Here is a 21,464-nt window from a genome sequence, read left to right as displayed (position 1 = left end):
GATTTATCATATTTACTGCAGTATATTGCTCCAGCTAATACCATACCTATTTAAAAAGGTATAAAGTCCTTTCAAATTTCTTTACAATGCTTGTGGTCAGCCTTGCATGAAATAGCCATTTGTTCTTCTCATATTAAAGCTTGTGCTTTCATGTAGTTCTGAGAATTTCCTATTACTGTAAATTAATTTCACTTCATTAAATGGCTGGGTCACAGGCAAGGGAATAATAGCAGCCAGAGACACAGGAGATTACTGGTTTGAATAACCATAAATTGGCACCCACCACTTTCTCTCTAATATTGGAAAGAAGCTTCTGGCTGTCAGAGCCATTTGATTAATCAAAAAAGCCTATGAATGTGAACTTTCAAGTTAGACAAGACAAAATTATTATCTGCACAAACAACATTTTGCAGCGTGGAACAATGGATTCTAGTCCCTGTGGGAGACCATGGTAAAGATGCAATTCTCTGTGTTACTTTGCTGTTATTTCAGGTCACTTGTGATTATCCAAAGTCATCGACTCAGCAGTCTTACATTATGCATAGAGGGCTCAGTTGTGAAGAGATGACTCCAGAGCACAGAGAGTTTGTTATTTAGATATTAATTTGTCCTCTCATGTAAATGATTATTTCCTCTGCAAAGATGATTATGATAGCCTCTAATAAAAAAAGATAACTTTTGGTTTTTTCATATTCTTTTTTCCAAGTCTGGCCCCGTGTTTGTTGAAAACAACTGAAGAGAGACCCATTAATTTCAGTAGATTTCTGATAAAAGCACTAATTCTAAAGAAACCTGAGGGGAGTAATTTTTCCAGTATCCAAATCCCCTTACACTGAATAGAAAAACAAAGATGCATTGAAAAGCGTCCTCGGTGCAGGTGTTTCAGAAAGGGCTGTAAAACTGCCCTGAAGAGCAAACTGGAAACTGTGTGGTCAGAGAGGCTGAATTTAGGGTGTGGGAGCTGCAAACAAGTTAGCAGGCCCCCAGAGCTGTTGCAAGTAAGGTGAATATTCCTGCAGCATTTCCTCTGAAACCTTACACAGGGCATGGAAGGGAATTCCTGCTGCTCTCTTCTCAGCCATCCCCACTGCTCTCTGTTTAAACAAGGGTGAAAATTTCAATTATTGCTCTTTCTGCATCAAAGACAGCTCCTGATATCGAGTCTGTCTCCTCAGCCTGGAGTTGTATGTGGCACAAAGGCTTTCAGTGTTGCAGTCCTGTCTGGGAGAGAGGGGGAAGATGATGGCTCTTCTGAAAGCACTTTGGTGGTGGCAACACGTTGTCAGCTCTGTCAGAGGGTGGAGGTTGAGGAAAAGCTGACAGGTCTTGCCTTGCTCTGAAAATACCACATGGTATTTATTCACTCTCTGCCTTTGACACACTCAGATAGAAGGAGTGGCGGTGATTTTTTCTGATTTTTGTCCTTGTACTCATGCTCTTCATGGGATTGCTGAAAAAGGAAATCTTGTTCTAAAGATTGATCACTAATTTATCAATGTTTCTATCTTATCCAGGCTGTATATGATGTATATCATGTAGCTAAGGGTGGCATAATTACTTGTGTAATTCTGCAAACATTTACATATGTAAATTCAAAAGGGGAATTTGTATCAGCCCAATTAGTCATGCATTTTAAATCCTATTGATTTTGAAAGTATGGTACTGAAAATTCATAGCCATTTTTGAGTTGCTGTCACTTTACTTAAAACATCGAAGGAACTTTGATTTTTGCATCAGACAGATGCTTCTAACATCTTTTTTTTTTTTTCCCAAGGCTCCTCATTTTCTGTGGTAGTAATTCAAGCAGTGATAAAACCAAGACATTTCAGTTTATTTCAGTTATTATTACAATTATTCATCTGAGACAGGTTTTGAGCCTTGCTTGGCAAATAGGATGGAATAGCAAAGCTCAAGGTTTCCTGTAGTGGTTTCCCAAGCTGCACAGCCATGGAGTTCAAAAGCAGAACTTGAGAAGCATCAGAGTATTGAGCAATTCATGATCAGTTACTAAATGGAAGTTCAAGTTTTGTTAATTAATAATGCTGAGTAGTCAGAGAGAAGGATTCAGGCCAACGTGAAAGTTGTGAAAGCCATGTGATGTCCTAGTTGTTATAAATTACAGGAATCAAACAGTTAAAAATCCATCCCTGGATTTTTTTTTGGTTGCTCTTAGTCTACCACAGGTTCCAGCAGTGGAATTTCAAATGAGGATTGTATAACAGTGCCATGCAGTAGTTTTGGTTGTTGTTTCTGCTGTGGGTTATTTGAACAAGTAGGGTTTTTCTGGCAAATTTCTGGCACTTGGCTTGGCTGAAATGTTGACCCTGTTGTAGGAGGGTATTTGGCAGAGTATATACCCATATTGGCATACCTTTGCCTCAGCTATGCTAAGTATCTGTAGTTATGCTAAATGAGAATTGCAAACTGCAGTGGCTATTTGCTGTTTACTGAGCTCAAGGAAAGAAATGTCCTCTTCATTTTTTTAACTGGATATGTAGATAGATAGAGTCAAAAATTATTGTGTTTGGTGTTTGGAAGCTGGTGAAGACTTGTTCTGCTTGTACATTTCTCACAGTGCAGTTTCAGGTGGTGTAAGGTCACATCTCTGAACAAAAGTGATGTGAGGACTGGGGAATCCTTTGATTGACTCCATCCCAAGAACAGAGACAGAAGTCTCTGGGCAAGAAGGCTTGAAGGTGTTGGAGCAACCAAAACTACTGAGTAAATGAATGTTACAAATTCATTTTTTTGGGTACACCTTACCTGAGCCTAGTATGCCTTCTTTAGCCAAGACCCAGAAAACAAGAGACATGTGGCTCAAAATTTCAGCTGGCCTTTCATTTTTGAAAGAGCAGGAGAACCTAGAGTCTAGAGTTTTCACACAGCTGCAGCAGACTCTTCAATCTGTCTGGGGACACATGGGGCCAGGGATGCTGTAGAGAGGGGAAGGAAGAGTTTTATGTTTGTAGAGGTTTATCTACAGCTGGGGGCAAACAGCTCCATCTGTCTCTGGGTTTGGAACAGAGTGAATAGCTGGTGAGAGTTTCAGAAGGAAGACAGGCTGTGTACTTTTAATTAATTTGGGAAATAAATCTTCCTGTGGAGTAGGAGTACAGAGTAGCTAAGGGAAAGCAAAATAATGGTATAGGAGCGTGCCGCAGTCTTCTCACTTGACTGATAGTTTTTCTGTTTCAGCTGTGCAGCACAGACAGGTGAGTAATGTCTTGTGCTTGTTGAGAGGGACAGGAAGGAATCAGCTGACAGAGACAGCCAAGAGACAGATTTTAGAGAGAATTGCTGAATAGACTTAATGAAAAGAAACAGGGAACAATGGGAGGTGAGGGAGGGTGATGTTTGAGCGTGGTATGAGGGTGCTGTGAGAGGCAATTTGCACAGAGCTCAGCCATGTGCTATCTCATCTGACACAGGCAAGCAAAGTGCTGAAATGTGCTCTCAAAGGCAAGGCATGAGAAATCTAGCAGGGGGAATGGCTCCTTGCCCCTTGTCCCAGAAGGGTCGCTCTGGATGGGAGAGGCATCTCTCTCCCAGGAGCCAACAAACTGAGACATTAAAATGTACTTATTCAAACCATTTCAAAAGGACTGCCCTCCTCTGTTGGCAGTTTCCCTAAGCCACAGAAGGGAGTGAATGCATGACACATAAGTAGAACAGAAACAAACTGTGTGCTCTAATAATTTACATTGCAGTTCCATGTAAGTGCATACTTTGAGCAATAAATCCTACTTAGATATAGCAAAAAATCAGTGGCCAAGACATGTGCAAACATTCTTCACTTGTGAACATAGCTGTTAATGCAATCCTGCTGTTCTGTATGATCCCTGAAAAGTTGCAACAGTGGTTTTCCTACCTGTGTCAGTCCTAGATTTGCAACATTTTATGCATGACTATCTGAGTATGTATCTATCAAAATGGACATGTATACTATCAAGTTACATCAAACTTGAGAAAATTTGCTCATATTTTCCCAGGAATTTTATGGTAAATCCAGGAGTGAATTTTTGAGTCTCCATTCAGTGTGGTGAGAACACGACTTTGTTTAAAATACCCTTTATGCTTTAGATGTCATTGCTGACCTGATTTTCTCCTTCCATTTTCCTTTTTTCTGTTTTAAGCGCCTGTCCTCAGACAGATACGTGGGTGTGTATATATATTTGTGGAAGCATAGCCACCCAAATGTGGACAAACACAAATGTGCATATTTACCCAGGGAAGGGGCAGATATGGATTATGGATTGACAGTTCTGGCTATGAGTTTCAGATTCAGGAAGGACCAATCCTTCTGCTACCTTCCAGTGTTCAATGAACAATCAAGCCCCAGACTTAGGAGCAGCTGCAGGAGTTATACAGAAGGGTAGGAATTGCAAGTGCAAACTTGCAGTGATATAAGCTAAGCTTTAGTTTTGAGTTTGAATGCTGTAATGGAGAAAATGGTAGTAGGCACAGATAAATGTGCATAGCTAGGAGAACACATCTCTAAAGCACTTTTCAAGCAGATGAAAAGTGAGCCAGCAGTAAGGATGTGTTTCTGGTCAGGGCCTCTGGAACACTGCAGTATCTCCAGGAGTGTGCTCTCTTTTGCTTCTTCTGGGGCAGAAAGCAGCAGGTGCAGCACATCCTTTGCTGTGACAAACTCTTCCACTGAAGGCAAGAAAGACTCTAGGGTTTAAAGCAAGGATGCTGTTGAAGGTCTTGAACAAGGATGAGTGACTTGATCTCCTTATTCTGTCACATGTGGGTGATGTTTATCATGCACTTGATCTCTCTGCCCTAATTTCCAATTGCAAGAAAAGGTCTCATCATACTGTATTTATGGGGTTTTTCCTACTCTTTCCTATTGAAAATTCTTTCCATATCATCTTGGTTTTCTCTAAGTGGGAGTGGTATCAGCCTTATGTGAACATCGTGGTGCTGGGTTTTCCCCCTCCCCAGAGCTCTGCCATACCTACTTTCATCAAGAAAGCAGAGTCCCAGATTTCTTTACTTAGCTTTGGTGTGGGGTTTTTGGTTTTTTTGTTTTTTGGTTTTTTTTTTAAATAGATAGTCTTTTATAAGGACTTATTAACTGATTTACTTTACTAACACATCTGGGCAACTCGGGTCTTAATAGTCTTCTAAATCCATCAGTTCTCTAGGATTTGAAGCAATATTTGATAGACAAAAGACTCCTGAGGATAAAATCTTGTCCCCCTTGACTTGAATAAAGTTAATATTAATCCCATATTATTTTATTAATTCTTGCTTGAATCATATTTATTTCTGTGCAACTTCTTCAGAACTGAAGTAATCATTCTTCTTTTCTCAGCCCCAAATTCAGAACACAGCAATTCAGCTACATTAAAAAATGGACTTTGAAAAATGAGTTCCTTTTCTTTGGCAGTCAAGCTTTAGTAAATAATAGACATTATGGTAGACAATCCTTATCACAATGGTAAAGGATTACTGCTTTTGTACTTAATGCTTTAAAAAATTAGAACACCTTAATCTTTTAAAAACAATTTGGGTTTGGAAAAACAAATTACATTGAAGCTGACAAGATGCCTGCCAAGTTCCAGGAGATGCAATTTACAATATCTGAGATGTTAAACCTCAAATGCTTGAGTTCCTAATAGAAACAGGGCCTCAGTTATTAACTCTTTCAGCTCTGCTGTAGTCTATAACACATGAAGTGCATGTTTTTATGTCTTCCTCATAAAACCCAGGAGGCTGCTGCTGGGTTTCTGTACTGTCTCAGTGGTACAAGATAAGAAGTGATCTCCTGGCAGCTTCTGTCTGCTAAGAAGAGAGGCCATAAATACATGAATGTGTATTCTGTAATCACTTTCACAAACTGATCATTCTCCTGAAATGAAACTGTGTGTTTTGGCCTGCCACTACCATTGTGAGGTGAATATAGAATCTCCACATAAGACTTAGAAGAAACCTTTTTATTCTTGACCAGAATATATCTATGATAATGCTTGTATCCATATATCTTTCATATCATATTTCATGGCTATGTGAGGTTAGCAGGTGGGATGCTTACTTTTTATTCTCTTGGGGTCCCTGGTAAAGCATTTTAAATACAGGAAACATACTGTGTTATGATTATGCTACTCAACTGTCCAAACTTAAACTCTACTCTCAGGCTACCAGTGACTTCAGGAGTCTTTGTTTCTTACTCTATTAGGACATTCCATCTGTTATATGAATATATCAATCTCTACCTATCTACCCAGCTATATTTATATATATCTTAAGGTCTGGTTATTCATGGGTGTACAGATTGCTACATCACAGATAATGAACCTGTAATAACACCCCTGGTGTTTTTCAAATGAAATTGATGAAGTTTCAAATAATAGACTTTTCTTTGTTATCTTGAGTGCATGACCTTTTTTTTCATAGTAGTGAATTTAAGCATAATTATATTATCTGGCTTCAGAAATCATAGCTTTTTTTATGCTCTCTAAATACCTGTGTAGTTATCATACTTCCTAGTTTTCTGTTGTAGTTAATTCTTTTGATAGTATTTGTCAGATTCATTGCTGATAATATTAAATAAGCAACTAAAGCTCTCAAGTTCCAAAGGACTGCCTGCTGAGTAAATTGGATAGGTGAAAATTTCAAAATCTAAGGATGACAGAGGAAACCTGGAATTTCTTGCAGTCTCTGTTGTGAAGCTAGGAACCTTGACTGTACTTAGCTTCATTTAACTAAATGAAGCTTTTTTACAAGATTTATTATTATTATTATTATTATGCTCTGACTTCAAGAATATAAATTTTATTAAATGCACACCACCCCTGCAGAACATTTTAATGGGTAAGGATTATTCTTCTGTGTTCAGCTTTGACTGTAGGGCTGCTATCCCAAGACATCTTTTTTTTTTACTTCCCTCACATAGATTCCATGATATCCTTTTTTATTTTTGTTGTTGTCTGTTATCTTGCTAAGTAAGTATCACTCTATTTCTGAATAAAATGTCACCACACTTGTATTCTTCTTATTGCTGTTTTTACATCTTGCACTGCCCTTTTTGGAAATGTCTGTTAGTATATCCTCATTAAAAAATTTTATAGCCTTCCAGTTTTAGGGATTGCAAGCCCTGTATGCTTTTTAATATTTAATTTTCTTCTATTAGTTTCAGACTTAGTCCCTCAAGCCCAACACTGAAGTATTATCTAAAAGAATCAGCTAAGAAATGTTCACTTAATGAAAATAGTTTTCAGTTGTTGCATTTGCTGACCATTTCTTTCTTTCACAAGTCTTATCTGTCTGTTCCTCTTCATTAGCTGCATCCTGCTTCAATTTGCGCTGTACATCTATCTCACCTATATATAACACTTTTTCCAGAAGTAACTTTACAGTGACACCTGACCTAAGTGAAGAAAGACTTTTTTTTCTCTTTCTTTATTATTTCTTTTCTGTCTCCAGGCTGTATTTCTTGTGCTATCTAGCTGACCTCTTCCCTCTGTGCTCCCTGATGGCAGGCCAGTCAATTTGTCCCTCATGCAATTCAACAGTTCCTGGGATTGTGTGAATCTCAGATCTTCTCAACTTTAGTTTTCCTTCATGTAGTTTGTGGTTACTTCCTACCTCCCTGTCCTCTTTTCTCTCTTCTTCATTAATGTTTTTTTATTCTTCTTTGTGTTGCCCTTACCACACATAGGTCTCAGCCCCTGGATTTTATCTTCCTCTGTGCTTGCTGGGTTCTTCTAGGTCTCTTTGTTTCCTTGTCTGTTTGCTCCCTGCAGCATCTCTGTTTCTCTTTGCAGAGAAGAGTATCAGCTGAAGGCACCTGTAATGTGTGGTCACATGCATGGCCTTGCTCAAAGGCTTGGTGTACCTAAGTAGTTCTGCAAACAGAAAAAATGACCACAGCACAAACCTTATGAATAGAGCTGGTAGGCTTGGTTCTTATTTCCATCTCCCACGGATTTTCCCTCAAGGAGGATGGATTTCATGCCAAATTCCCTGTTCAGCACTGTTTGTGGTATTGTTACACAACAGGTTGCTGTCACTTCACCTTCAGAAAAAGAAATTAACACTTGATGGATCCTTCCATACATTAGCCTGAAATCTGAGTCCATTTTAGTGGGATATATGCTGAAACAATTTTGTGTTTTCTAGTCATAACTTGTCACAAACATAATTGTTCAATTAAAACTCCGTAATACATTCCGTAATATTTGGGGACTGGCTTTCTTCTCTCTAAGCAGATCAGTAGAGGTTTAAAACAGACTGATAGTCCTCTATATGAATTATCCTGTGTACATAAATGATGTACCATATAGTGGACATTATTTTTTTTTGTCAGTGAGGTGTAGACTACTTTAATTAAACTTTATAGAAATTTCCCTTGTGCATCCTTTCACACCTGCATGGATGGAATGTTGGAAATCAGTGCTAAAGGTAGTATATCACAAGTCAAACTAGCTCATATTTTAAAATTAGAAACTTATTAGTTTCCCTTTTTTCCTCCTCTGGATATAGAGAAACTCGGGTACATGAAAGTTCTAACAAAAATCTGTTTTTTGTCTAAATTCTGCCTCAGAAACAATGGGGGGAAAATGTCACTACTTAAAATGCTAAAAACTACTTAGTTTCTAAAACAGAATCAAGGCATAGTCTGTAATGTATGCAGGTGTCCCTTGAGTCAGAAGATAAGCTGTTGCCCCAGACAGTGTGGAAAGGTTCAATCTCAAAACTCCATTTGTCTATAACTTTACAAACACTGTGTGATCTTGTGTTAGTTAGATGAAGCAGAAGTTTTTTCCAAGGATGAAATATGTTGTTTTTTTTTTTTTAATTAGTAACTTTGCCATACGCTTCTGAATAACTGTGTGCAAGCCTTTAGGAAAAGTAATTACGTTTTCCAGTCAAATCTGCTCATGCCCCATTACTGTAATGTATATTTTTAATACCATTCTTGCTGCCAAAGATAAAGCTGATGCAGACTGGCAGTAATGAGATCACCGTGGGGCTTCCAGTGTATCTCGGCTAGCTTTGGGAAAGTATAGGTGCAAAACCTCACAGGATTGGAGCCAAGTGGTGAATATTTGAACTCTGCTTGAAGGAAAAATCTGTGAACAAAAAGCGAATTTATTTGTGTCTGCTTGCCATTGGCATGAGCTGTACATGCACACCGTGCTGGGTGACTGCTGCCTCTGTGTGCCCTTCATAGGCTCATAAGGCTTTGCATGAAGTCTTTAAGACTGTGGACATACTGAGGGAGAGGGAGCCCTTCCACACCACCCTTGCTGCTGGTCCCCAAGGGTTTTCCCTCCTCCTCCAGCATCCTGAGAGCTCTCACTTGGCAAATGCACAGCAGGCCTGTATCCTCAGGCAGTGTAAAGAACAGCAAATATTCATTCCTCTTGGCAGGGCTGGCCAGCAAAAGTCTTGTGGTTTGAGATGGTTAAGGTGATCTTTCAGGTGTTCTTTAATGCTCACACAGCCTGTGGCATTGTTTGTGCATGTAAAGTACCCTGTGACTGACAAGAAGGTCCTCAGACCTGTAAGGACTTTGCTTTATTCATGTGTTTATTTTGCAATTTAAAGCAGAAATGTCCTGTAGGCAGAAAAGGACTGTTTGGAAAGTGATTATGTTTCAGTCTGACTATTGCCATCTTTCCTTTAAGACCAGACATGATTTTTAAAAGATTTAAGGGAAGAGATAGAATGTATGTGAATGGATGAAAATATGGATATTGGACAGGGTAACCTTTGATATTGATAAATGTTTCCAAGTTCCTAGAGTTTAAAACCCCATAACCTACATTAAATAACAGCTTTGCTGTGTAGTTGGCAACTTTGTAGTAGAGACAGTAAATCAGTATTAAACTGTAAGCTCCTGAAAATCAATGTGGTCTCTTCAAGCAATAGCTGGTGCTTTCATTTGAAAGTTCGTGGTACATGACCCTCAGGGCTTCAGCTATCATGCTATCAGAACAAGGTATGAGCCTTTTGATGGGGGGAATTAGGAATGTGTAAGTTGTATTTTTACTGTTTGGTGTTGGGTGCATGTCAGGTAAGAAGTTTGCATCTTTAATGGAATAGTTACCATCTGCTGTTTATGCCTGCAAAAAGATCAAGTTCTGGAAACCTCTGTGCAAACTTGATGTAGTTGAACTTGCAGTGCAAGCTGGAGCAGGAGTTTAAGCTGTAGCTCTGAGCAGAGCTGAGAAAACACAGTGAATGGGAGTGGTGGTACTGAAAGTGTTGTACAACACTGAAAGTGTTGTACCCTGACTGTGAAACGGTTCCTATTATGAGCACCCAGAGCAATCCTCCATGCTGAAAAAAGGATTTCTTTGCCCAGGGTCTGTGCCTGAAAAAGCATTCTCAACTTTCAGACCAATGTCCAGTCAATCCCCTGTAGGCATTCCAAACAGAAGACTTAAACTGCTCTATTGTTTCAATGGAAATTTCTTCTGTTAGTGAAGATAACAGAAGAAAGATGAGAAGATAGATGAGAATCAAATAAAAATAAAAAAAAGCTAACCTTCATGTGCTGGGCAGTTCTGATGAATTGTGGTTTATTCTTTGGAGTGTGACTCACATGTACAGTTCTCAGCAAAACATTACAAAATTCTTTGTAAATTTCTCTAAAAAGCAGAAGGCTTTCAAATAGAATATAGATGTACAAACCTATTATTTAAAAAAAAAAATAGCCGTGTTAAAGTGAGCAAAATTTAGTTATTCTTTTAAAAGGATTTATTGGGTCTTCAAATTCAACTTGGCATGTAGCTGTGGTAAAATTTTAAGTACCATATTTCTGGGAGGTTTTGTTCCTTAGTTACCATTAGATTCATGTCTTTACGGAAATGTTGCTCTCTGACAGCTGTGCAATTATCCAGTGTCACTTCTGTGCCATGTAGTTAAATGGTCAGCAGTTACCATGTTTATAAACACTGTGTGACATTTGAGCTTTGAAGAGTACATTCTTACTGAATGCTTTTGGAAGAGTTCCATGTGCAATATTTTCATGCATCTTTCAGGGGAATGTGCACTAAATGGAATGGCAGTGGAGATTGACTGTAATAAGCATTACGTATGAAATGGGAATCAGATTAAACAGAAATCCCAGTGCATTACACTGAAATGATTAAGGCTAAAACAATAGGCGCAGTGCCACATATATTACAGTAGTTACTCAAGAACAATACAGCTGTGTAGCTCGTGGAAGTTTCAGCAGTCCTCTCACAATCTTCCTAAACTTTTCTTCATCTCCACTATTTCTCTTGATTAACATTTACCTTTCATGTAGGTTTCTTTCGGTGTATTTCTTTTCGATCAACTATGACCTAAGTAAGAGGGAACTAGTGCAGTGAAAACTTTAAATTGTGTACCGTGGTTTGAGTTGTTATCAAATAGTACTGATAAATGCAAACTGTCAGGTATACCTTCTAATTAGCATTCATCAGCTCCAGGGGTCTGTGCGAAAAGCAGCTTGAAGGTTTGGGTCAAATTTACTCTTCTTTGTGTGAAATCTCTTGTTAGCAACCAAAAATGGGATTCAGTTGTGAATGGTATTTGGGAGTTTGCTCAGGGATGTATTTTATTTTTGTCCTCTTTTTTCTTTCTCTTTTTTTTTCCTTCTTTCTTCCCACCCTTCTTTTTTTATCTTTCTTCCCCACCCATTAGGCTGAGTTGTTTATCTTGTGCAGGAACTGAGACAGAGGTTAAGACAGGGCCATTGCATATTATTTGGACAGAACACAAATGAAATATTAGAGTTTATGGGGAGCAAGAACCCTGGAGAGCTGACTCAGACTAATGAGAGTATAGAGATCTCCATGACCAATTTGGCCTCTCTTTTTGTGGGAGATTCAGGCTGAACATGCCTGGTTTATAGGGTTGTATTAATGGAGGAGCCTGGAATGGTTAAAATGCCACCAGATCTTGTGATAGCCTTTCAGTTATTACTTGTGCTTCATCAGGACCACGGAGGGAAAAATAGCTTTTCTCAGCAGTGCAGTTCTGCAGAAGCATCAGGCTTTATGTTTTGATGTAACAGTGCATAACTTGAAAAAAGGTCCCTGGTGAGAGTGGGCTGTCAGTAAATAACGTGTTTATGGAGTGTAGACCAAGAATGAATTCATACACATAGAGAAATGGAAAAAAATGTGGATGGTAAAGGCACACTATGCTTGTGGTTCATTAATGGCTTGTAGGAAGCTCCTGTGTACCAGCAGTCAGAACTGGCAGCTTCTGGTGTAAGTGTGGTAAAAGAAATTCCATCATCCCATCAGTGTGGTGATCAAGGAAACACAGGTGAGCCTGCCTGGTGCTTTGGAAAAAAACATGTACATACAGAGTTCTGGGAATAACTTCAGAAAGAAGGAAGAATATGGAATTTCTGGAGTTTTTTTAGTAAAAGTTCAAATTGTAGGAAAATGAGATTCAATTAGAAAGGGACAGTTTCAGTGAATTTTCTATCTGCAAAAATACATCATGGAAACTCTTTAAATTCCCATTTTACTGTTTAGAGAAGAAAAATTTTCATATTCCACTTTGAAATAATATTTAGAAATTTTAGTTACCCTGTATTAAGTAATAAAAATGAACCTAAGGCTTGATCCAGTTTACTGCAACTGAGTTTTTATCATCAAGATTCTTAGTCTGAATTATCTTAGTTTTATAAAGTTTTTTCTAGAGCTGGGATGTTGTACTGGAAATTTTTGTTTTAAATTCTGTTCTAATGGTACTGTTAACAGTTAAACTATAGAAATACTATCAGTTTGGAGTGCTCTTTAGTATGCTATAATAATTTTTATATTTATATAAATTATTTATTGTGGCTAGTAATGCTTTATTTAGTTTTGATCTAATAATGCTCCTCTGGAGATACTGAGCCAAGAGTTATTTATTTAAAATACAAAGGAAAGAAGGTTCTAGGGAAGTACAAAAATCTCAGTCACTGGTACAGAGAAACTGTTTTTCTGTGAAGTGCTATTACCTATGCAAGTCACACCTGGACATGAACTGCACTATTTTAATTGAAGAGCTTTCTAAATATAAGTTGGGTATCTAGGGGATATAGAATGAACCCATCTGTTCTACCAAAATTGACTTTTTTATATCCGTTATCTTAACTTTTTTTTATCCAAGACATACAAAGCTTCTCAGATAAACAGGTGCACTTTGATATTGTCCAATTAATTACTGTCAGTTTTATTGCAGTGGAAACTTGGTCTGTAGCTCTTCTTTGGGATCAAAAGCAGTTTCCTGATTCTCAGGATGTTTTCCTGGACATTTAAATCAAGAACAAAGCTATTTTTAAAAATCCAAATCTATCTCCTGCATGAAACCCATGAGTTGGACCTAAGTTTGACTCAGGTTACAAAATTATATACAGAAGAGGATGACTTTTTTTCTGCTGTACTGCAGTTTTGCTACAGTAGATTTCAAAGTGGTTCTAATTTTTTTTTTCCTATTCTTGGTGGATGGGGGAAAGAAAATGCAGTAGACAAATAATTTATCCAAAGATGGGAAGGGAAAAGGAAAAAAAAAAGCTCCTTTTGGAGGCAAACTTACTTGGGACAAGAGCTGGAAACAATTTTACTTTGACACCTATTCAGGGGCAAATGTAAATTGAGCATGTAATGAATTAATGAGACTGATCCCTTATGAAAGATTTGCAAAGAGCTGAGATTTAGACATGACTACTTCTCCGAGCCCTCCTTTGCTCACCTTCCTTATGAATAATAATTAAAAATAAGTTTAAAAAAGTCAAGAATGGGTTTATCTGTCATTGCCATGCTGTTCTCTAGGAGGAACTCGGCTGTTCTGCAGGCTGTTTGCTCAGATGCTCCATGGGCAGCAGTTCTGTGCCTGGGTTTTGCTCTCAGTGCTGAGGGAGACATTTGGTGCAGGAGCTCTGGGTGGGAGCCAGAGACCAGAGGGCCTGAACTGACAACCCTGGGCATGCCAAGGGCCCAGGGGCTGAGGGACACTGAGGGAGGTGGCAGAAGCTCATGACCCTCAGACTTTCTCTTCTTTACACTGAGGGGATAAAACTCAGGGGTTCCTTTGTTTGTGGTCTCTCCTCAGATGCACAAGCTCAAGGTGTTGTTTTTTGTTTTTTTTACTGTACCAAGATTAAATTATTTTAAGGTTTGGGATGTCTGAGACACTACCATGGGAAACGTGGGATCGAGGCAGTAAGGAAACCTGCTCTGTGTGAGTGTGGGGGTGCAGGTGTGGAGGGGCTTCTGTCCCCCAGCTGGTCACTCGGGTGCTGTGAGTGTGACAGCCACAGCGTCCTGGATGCTTGGGCAGGGAAGTGTCCTTAACACAGGCACCCTGGGGCTGGCCACGATCTGTCTGCAGGAGGGGTCTGCAGTGGGAATGCAGCTGTGGAGGGGGAGCTCTGTAACAGAGGCTGAGGCCCAGAGCTGCGGTCGAGGGACGATGGGTGACAGGGAGCACTCACTGCAATGCAGTGCATCTGCTCCCTGGTGACAGCTGTAATTAGTCACCACTTCGTGCTGTGCCCTGCATTCAGCTGGGATAGAGTTAATTTTTCTTCCTAGTAGCTGTTCAGTGCTGTGTTTTGTATTCACTGTGAGAGCAGCACTGCTAACACCCTGATGTTGTCGCTGTTGCTAAGGGGGGCTCACTCCAAATCCAAGATTTACAGTTTCCACGCTCTGCCCGTGAGGAGGTGCACGGGGAGCCAGGAGGGAACATGGCCAGGACACGGACCCTAAGCAGCCAAAGGCACATTCCACAGCATAGAGCATCATGCCCAGTATATAAACTGGGGAGGGTTGGCTGGGAGCACTGGTGGCTGCTCAGGAAAGGGTTGGGCATTGGTCAGCAGGTGGAGAGGAGCTGTATTCTGCATCATTGTCATTCTGGGGCTTATTTTTCATCATCTTTTTGTTCTGTCCTTTTCCATTACAATTATTTTTCAAAGATTTTTGTTGTTGTTGCTATTAAACTGTTCTTATCTCAACCCACAGGTTTTACCTTTTTTTTTTTTTCCTGATTCTATTCCCTATTCCACTGAGGGAGGTGAGCAAGTTGCTGCATGGTATTCAGTTGCTGGCTGGGGTCAAACCATTGCAGTTTGCAAGAGATTTGGTTTTGACTTCTTCCAGTGTCTCTTAGGACACCCTTTTCAAATTATTTTCTGTGAACTCCCCAGTTTGCCCTCTGCTTTGTTTTTTCATTGTGGAAAGCTATGATTCTCTTTATCCTCACCATTAAATTACAGGATGTGCAAATAATAACTTTTGCTACTTTGGTATACCCCCTAGCAAAACAGTCTGGTGGTTCTTTAATATCATGGCTTTCAGGATGGCAACCTTTGTTTCCAAAAATTGAGACACAACAGGAACATCTGTGTTTGCCATCTGCAAGACGTTTCCTTCTAGGATCCCAGGGCTGGTTGCAGGGCTTCCAGACATCCCTACTGCTTGTTCCCCTGGGTGCACAGGGAGGAGACAACAGGTTTGTATCTATAACACTGCTGCATGTCATTCTGAACTCTTCAGCACATCCTGCTGTCACTGGAGCACAGCCTGCCCAGGTCTGTTTGATCACCCAGCATCTCCTCTCAGTTGTGTGCAGCCACTCATGCCTGCATCCCTTTTTATGCAGCCTGCTTTTTGCTGTTAACAGCAAGGTGCTGGCCCTGGCAAAGCAGCCCGGTGTTGTGGAAAAGAGCCTTCCCTATTACTGGCCAGGCATTATATGCTTGGAGAGGTTTTCAGTTTTAGATGTTTTGAGAAGATCAAGAAAGGATTGTTTCTGTTTCTTTTTTCTTTTTCCCTCTGCAAAATTATTTCTGAATTTAGCAGTTTTTATTGCTTACTTTCGTAAGTTATTTAATCCTGCAACTGCCATTAGATAAAATAATGAACCAAGTTACTTTTTCATAAAGGCAATGTAAATATTTGTTTTCCACTGGATTCCAATAAAAAAAAGTTTTCATGGATTATTTGCAGTAAATTATTTTAAGTTATACATTTAAAAGTAACAAAACTACATATATGAAACTATCTTTGATTATTTTTCATGAAGCTTCTTAGCCTTTTATCAGTGATGTTGTGAGATTTGAAATCTTAATGCTCATATTTTGATTTTCAGTTTCTTCCTTTTTCATTTCTATTGCAAATCTTACTACTGAGAAATTAAACCGTTTCCTGCATTCACTGTTCCCCTTCCCATCTACTTCTGGCCTGATTCTGATAGTACAGTTTATATGTTGTCACTTGTAGCAGTGCACTGAGCGAATTACAATTCTCTTGTGTGGGTTCTGCATTTTACATTTGGCTCTTGAAAGGTAGCTGGGGAGGAAGAAGGGCACAGTCTCAAACCTCTTTTTTTTCCCAGATTTTTAGAATTTATTTACTACTCTAAGATGAAACTACTCTAAAATGAAAGATGGATACTCTTTAATTTCCATTGTGCTGTTTATCTCAAAAGCAGATTTTCTATTTGATAGCAGTGTTTTGAAACATTACTCCCAAGTGTCACCTAGACCCCCATCTACATAGAACTAGGGCATTTTGCACCTATATTAATAATTTTTCCATACAAAACTATAACATGCTTCAACCTGTAAATCCTTCCCCAATAGATGGCAATGCTTTTACTCAGGCACAGTAATCTCACCAATTCATACTTTCTTTATATAGGGTACATTTATCAAGTAGGATGGAATACGTTCTTCAAGGATGTTTCATAGACAATTTGTTTTCTTTTTGAATGGATGGGCAAAATTTCAGGCAATTGGCAAGATCCTGAACAGCTTGAATAATTAAAAATGGGTGACCATAATTTCCCAAGTATCTTTTTCCTCTTTAAAGTAAAAAAAAACCTCACTAAGTTATGAACATTAACTTCTTTCTTACTTTGAGAATTCTCAATAACTTTCCTTATGATAACACAGGTCTCCAGGACCTTGATTTTCACACTGTTTAACTTTCATGACCCTCTGGCAATAGACTGGTGATATCAGAAAGTTGAAACCTGAGAGCTGTTTTTCAATAGGGTTTTTTAAAAGATTTCTTTGGATTGCAAGTCTGTAAATATGTTACAAAATGCAGGAAGTTTCAGCTCCCTCCCAGCACGTTTTCATTTTGGAGTAGCAGTTCAGGCTATGTGTAGCAGTTCTGAACAGAGGATATTTAGAGCCATTCAGACTTGACTACCTACGGTGATGTTTCTAAATACATTTCAAGCTATTAGAATGCAGAGCCATTGGCTCTGTAGGAGGAGCGCTGAGTGGTCTGGCACTCTGATGACTAAAGATAAACTCTTTAACAGCCTAAATTTAGGCACCTCATTTTCAAAACTTTGGCCCAGATATGTGAACCCAGAAGAATGAGAGACAATAATTCATTTAAATTCCCTGGCTCTTGCGTCTCCCCAGACTGAGCATTTATCCATACAAATTGCTCACTGTTGCAGATGAATCACTAAATGTAGCCAGTGCAATAACTCTGCACCTGAGCATTATTTAATTCTGCTTTGCTAATGCTAGCAGCACTTTGCTCTTTCTCTGTATGTTACAGCACCTGGCTACTTTGGCTTTGTCTGGATATATTTGGGAACTGAATAGGGAGAAAATGTACACATTTTTGCCCTCCTGTTCATCACTGCTATCTTTCCTAAGAGCTGTTGTTCCTCAGGTGGTCTGCTTAATGTTCCTCCCAGCTTAAAAGAAATGCAAGGGAGGCAATTACCAAGGGGATGTTGCTCTTCGTGGTAAAGAGAATTACTGTGTTCTGTGTTGGTTTTCCTCTTTCAATGAGTTTGTGGTTTCTCTTGGGATTTTTGTCTCTTTAAAGGACTATTTCAGCTTGGGAACATGAGAAATAGAGGGAGATATGTGTTGCCCACAATTTTCTCTTGTGGTTGTGTGGACTACACAAATGAGTAAAATTTTAAAACAGTTACTTCGGCAAGTAATTTATACCTTTTTTAAGGACACAGTGTAAGCTAAGATTAATATGAAAGATGATGGTGTTGGCTACTTAGTGAAGTTTTACCTCATATTTCTGAAGGAATGAGATACCCCTTAGCCTATATCAAGGATGGATTTCTTGTCATTCCAGTGCTTCTTAGAAGTCGTGGGCGTTTATTCTAAGCCAGTCATCTGTAGTCAGTGTCATAAGAGAAGGTGATTCATCCCATCTGACACTAAATATCTGAGAGGCTTATTATGCAAATGTGTTCTGAAGAGGAAGGTGGTTGATGATGTTCCTGCTCAGCCCAGTGCTACAGTCTGCAGAGCCTCTGAGTACCACTGCAGTCTTTTTTTAACATACTGAGGAAATTATCCAGGTTAAAAACCAGTAACTGGAAGTATTTCGTTCATTTGTGTTTGTTTGCAGTTTTTGTTTTAAACTGGGTTCATTTCAGTGATTCATAGGGCCATTTATAACAGAGAGATAAGAATATCTGTTCAATAAATGGGGTCATACTGGCACAGAAGAAAGAAGTGGTTGAAGGCAGGAACATTCAAAACCGTGTAATGAACTGCCTCCTGAAATACATGTGTGCACTGTTTTATTAGCAGAGATGAACACACTGCAGTAATTGTTTAACCATGTATTAAGCAGGACATTAACAATATCACTGGCAGTGTAGTGTACATCTCTCCATGCTTGCTATCACTTTATTAGACTATTAAGTGTCTGGAAGTGAGCTTAGCTATGTCAAACAAAGGGGACACTTAGGAACTTGTGTTTTTATTTAGTACTGAGAGAGAGGTTCTCTCTCAGTACTAGTAGTGTAATCTTCTCCAGTTTTAGCTTCCCAGTGGGTTATACATGTATGGATAAATATGCAAACTGCCGAGATTGGATGTTTCTTTATAATATTTAGTGATTATCCAAGTTCCATACCAGGAACACAGTAACGTGACCATGCAAATAATAACTTTGTCTTGAGCATTATGTAAATGTGAGGAGAGGATGAACTCTCATATAAATGTGTGAACTTCACTTGAGTGTCTCACTGTCATGTTTTTAATTAACTAGGTTAGTTAACAGATAAACTATCAGAGGTGTAATGAGCCAGAGACAATATATTTTGGGAGGCATATTGAAAAGAAACCCAGCTGAGGAGGATGCATTAGATTCATCATAGAGAAGGTAGATCTCCTGAGCTGCATGTTCTGTGCAGTTATTCATCACAGGATCCCTTATGCTCATGTACCACCCTGCCCCAGTGTGCTTTTGTGGTACATGGACACAGGCAGGGTACTTTGGTTTAGGAACTGAAGTTGGGGAAAGGTGACTGCCACCAGTTAGTTACTGTTCCTTGAAGCAGCAGAGGAAGACATGAAAAGAACTATACTGAAACAATATCAGTAACAATGAAAACAATCAAAGTTAGCTTTATAGTAAATTTTTATATAAGTTCTTTCTGGAATATATTTTCCATGTTTTATTTATTTTTATTATTATGTTTCTTTTTATTTTTGTAGGCTGTGGAAACCAACCTTGCATCAAAGGATAGTCACTGGGTCTATGTAAATGAGGTAAGAAAGTCAAAAGAGAAAACACAGCTCGCTACATTCACTCATCACCATCTTTTGTTTCATATGTTTTGACACACCAAACTGAGCATTCATGTAGCATTTTTGCTTTTTGAATGGCACAAGGTTCAAACTCTGTGGTGTCATTGCTTGTCTGTCTTAGTTGAATTGGTGTAGGTTGGACACCAGGGGTCAAGATAAAGCTTCCAATACACCTCAGAGCAGCTGGGAGACTTGCTTTTACCTTCCTGCTGACACTATTTCATTAGCTATTTAGGAAGCAGAGAATATCTCAAAAGAAATCTCAAACACAGGAATGTCTCTGGCAGAAGCTCACCCTCCACTGCTGTGCAAACCTGCACCTGCACACAGATGCCGGGAGAGGAAAGAGCCTTTGCAAGTTTAGTCCATTCAAATATGTATTTACATGACACACAGGCTTTCTCTAGTGCAAAACTGTGTTGGTGTATTGGCCAACATCCAGAATAACTTAAATTCAAAGTGTAATGTTTCTCTCTGCAGCAAATGGGATCCTGTCCTACTACAAAGATTATTTATTTTACCTTAGTGCCACGATGCCCTAATGAGAATCTGTTCAGGTTCTTATTTCAAAAACAATGAAATGTTGTACCATATATAGTAACTAATAAATCACTGATAAATGGCAGTATTTTATAGATTCCTTGTTTTAATCATGATTTATTTAAAGATAGCAAAATATATAATCTAAAAAGAACAGTGTTCAATGTCTTATTTTTATATTATAAATGCATAGCCTCTAATTTAATAGCCAATTCCTTTGTTAATTTCTCCTTCCTTTCTTTGCACCTAGCTAATAATTTTGGATAGGCAACTTTTAATAGTAACTATAAATTGTATTGTATGGCATTAGACAGGCTCTGTATTTAAATAGGGATTAGGGAAAGTGAATGAAATCCCTGCTTGTCAAGGCTTTATAAATTCTTTCTAGTCCTTTTTACAGTTAAGTACCTCCTGGTTTGTCAGCTGCTGTAATGACCCACTACAAAACATCAGCAAGATGCCCAGAGAGTCAGTGTTTATATTCACATAAAGATAATACAGTGCATATTTCCCTAAACATTTATAGAGAGGGAGTGTTTGTGAAATTTTTACTGCTTCTGTTATTGTTCAGATGTTAAAATTCACTTCACGAAGCCTGAATCTGTAACATTGTGATAAAAGCCTTCAGCACTTGTGCACTAATGTGTGCACACTTGTACACACACAAATCCCACAGGGTGTCAGTTCTGCCTCTATTTTGGATGCTTTTGTTTTCTTTCTCCTTCGTGGCTAAAGACTGGGTAGGGAAGCTATGAGGGCAGCATGTAAATTTAAAGTGTAAATTTCTAGTGGAAAGTATCAGTGCACATAATTTGTAAATATCTCAAAATGCAATTCAGTCCAAACAGACAATTAGAGAAGCTTTTCAGACTCACAAAACTTTGGAAAAAAAATCTTTGCAGGCAAAAGGAAGAGGAAATGTCATGGCTATCCTTTCTTTTACAGAAGTGTTGGAATTTGTGTGTGATTAAAGCTACTGTGAGAAGAAGATGCATCGAGAATCTCCATGGATGCATCTGTAGAAATTTGGAGATTCCTTAGGGCTTGCTTCTTATTTAAGTGTGCATCCCTCCATGCTAGCAAGAGGACAGACTGATTAAGCTTTCCACGTACATGTTTCCAGTTAGTGGTAGTGGGAAGTGCATGAATATTTGATGGAAAAGATGATGCTGATTCTTACTGTGATTTGTGGAATGGAATTAACTTTTAATTCCCAACAGTCAAATCAGCTCTTTTTGATGTGTTTCCATGAGAGTAGGAGTCCATTTTGCAAATGGACCAAAACCTTAGCCAGTCTTTTTTTTGTCCCGGGCAGATTGAGGACCCTACACCCCGTTCACCCTGTGACCCAGTGATCTCATTGCAAGGGAAGAGGGATGTAGGG

At 38.9% G+C, this 21,464-nt stretch overlaps 1 protein-coding gene across 6 annotated transcripts in view; it reads left to right on the top strand.

Moving 5' to 3' along the window:
* Nucleotides 1-21,464, top strand: part of GRID1 (glutamate ionotropic receptor delta type subunit 1) — a 485,778-nt gene that overhangs the window by 350,081 nt on the left and 114,233 nt on the right. For all 6 annotated transcript variants that reach the window (XM_071438687.1, XM_071438688.1, XM_071438689.1 and 3 more), the window contains one exon: nucleotides 19,448-19,501. In XM_071438687.1, the coding sequence (XP_071294788.1) occupies nucleotides 19,448-19,501 (54 nt within the window). The remainder of the gene's footprint in view (nucleotides 1-19,447; nucleotides 19,502-21,464) is intronic.

This window comes from Agelaius tricolor, unplaced genomic scaffold, assembly GCF_023055355.1.
Source record: "Agelaius tricolor isolate 1412-34295 unplaced genomic scaffold, bAgeTri1.0.p SCAF_13, whole genome shotgun sequence".
NCBI lineage: Eukaryota > Metazoa > Chordata > Aves > Passeriformes > Icteridae > Agelaius > Agelaius tricolor.
Note: the sequence above shows the minus strand (reverse complement) of the source record. Positions and strands in the feature narration are given on the sequence as shown.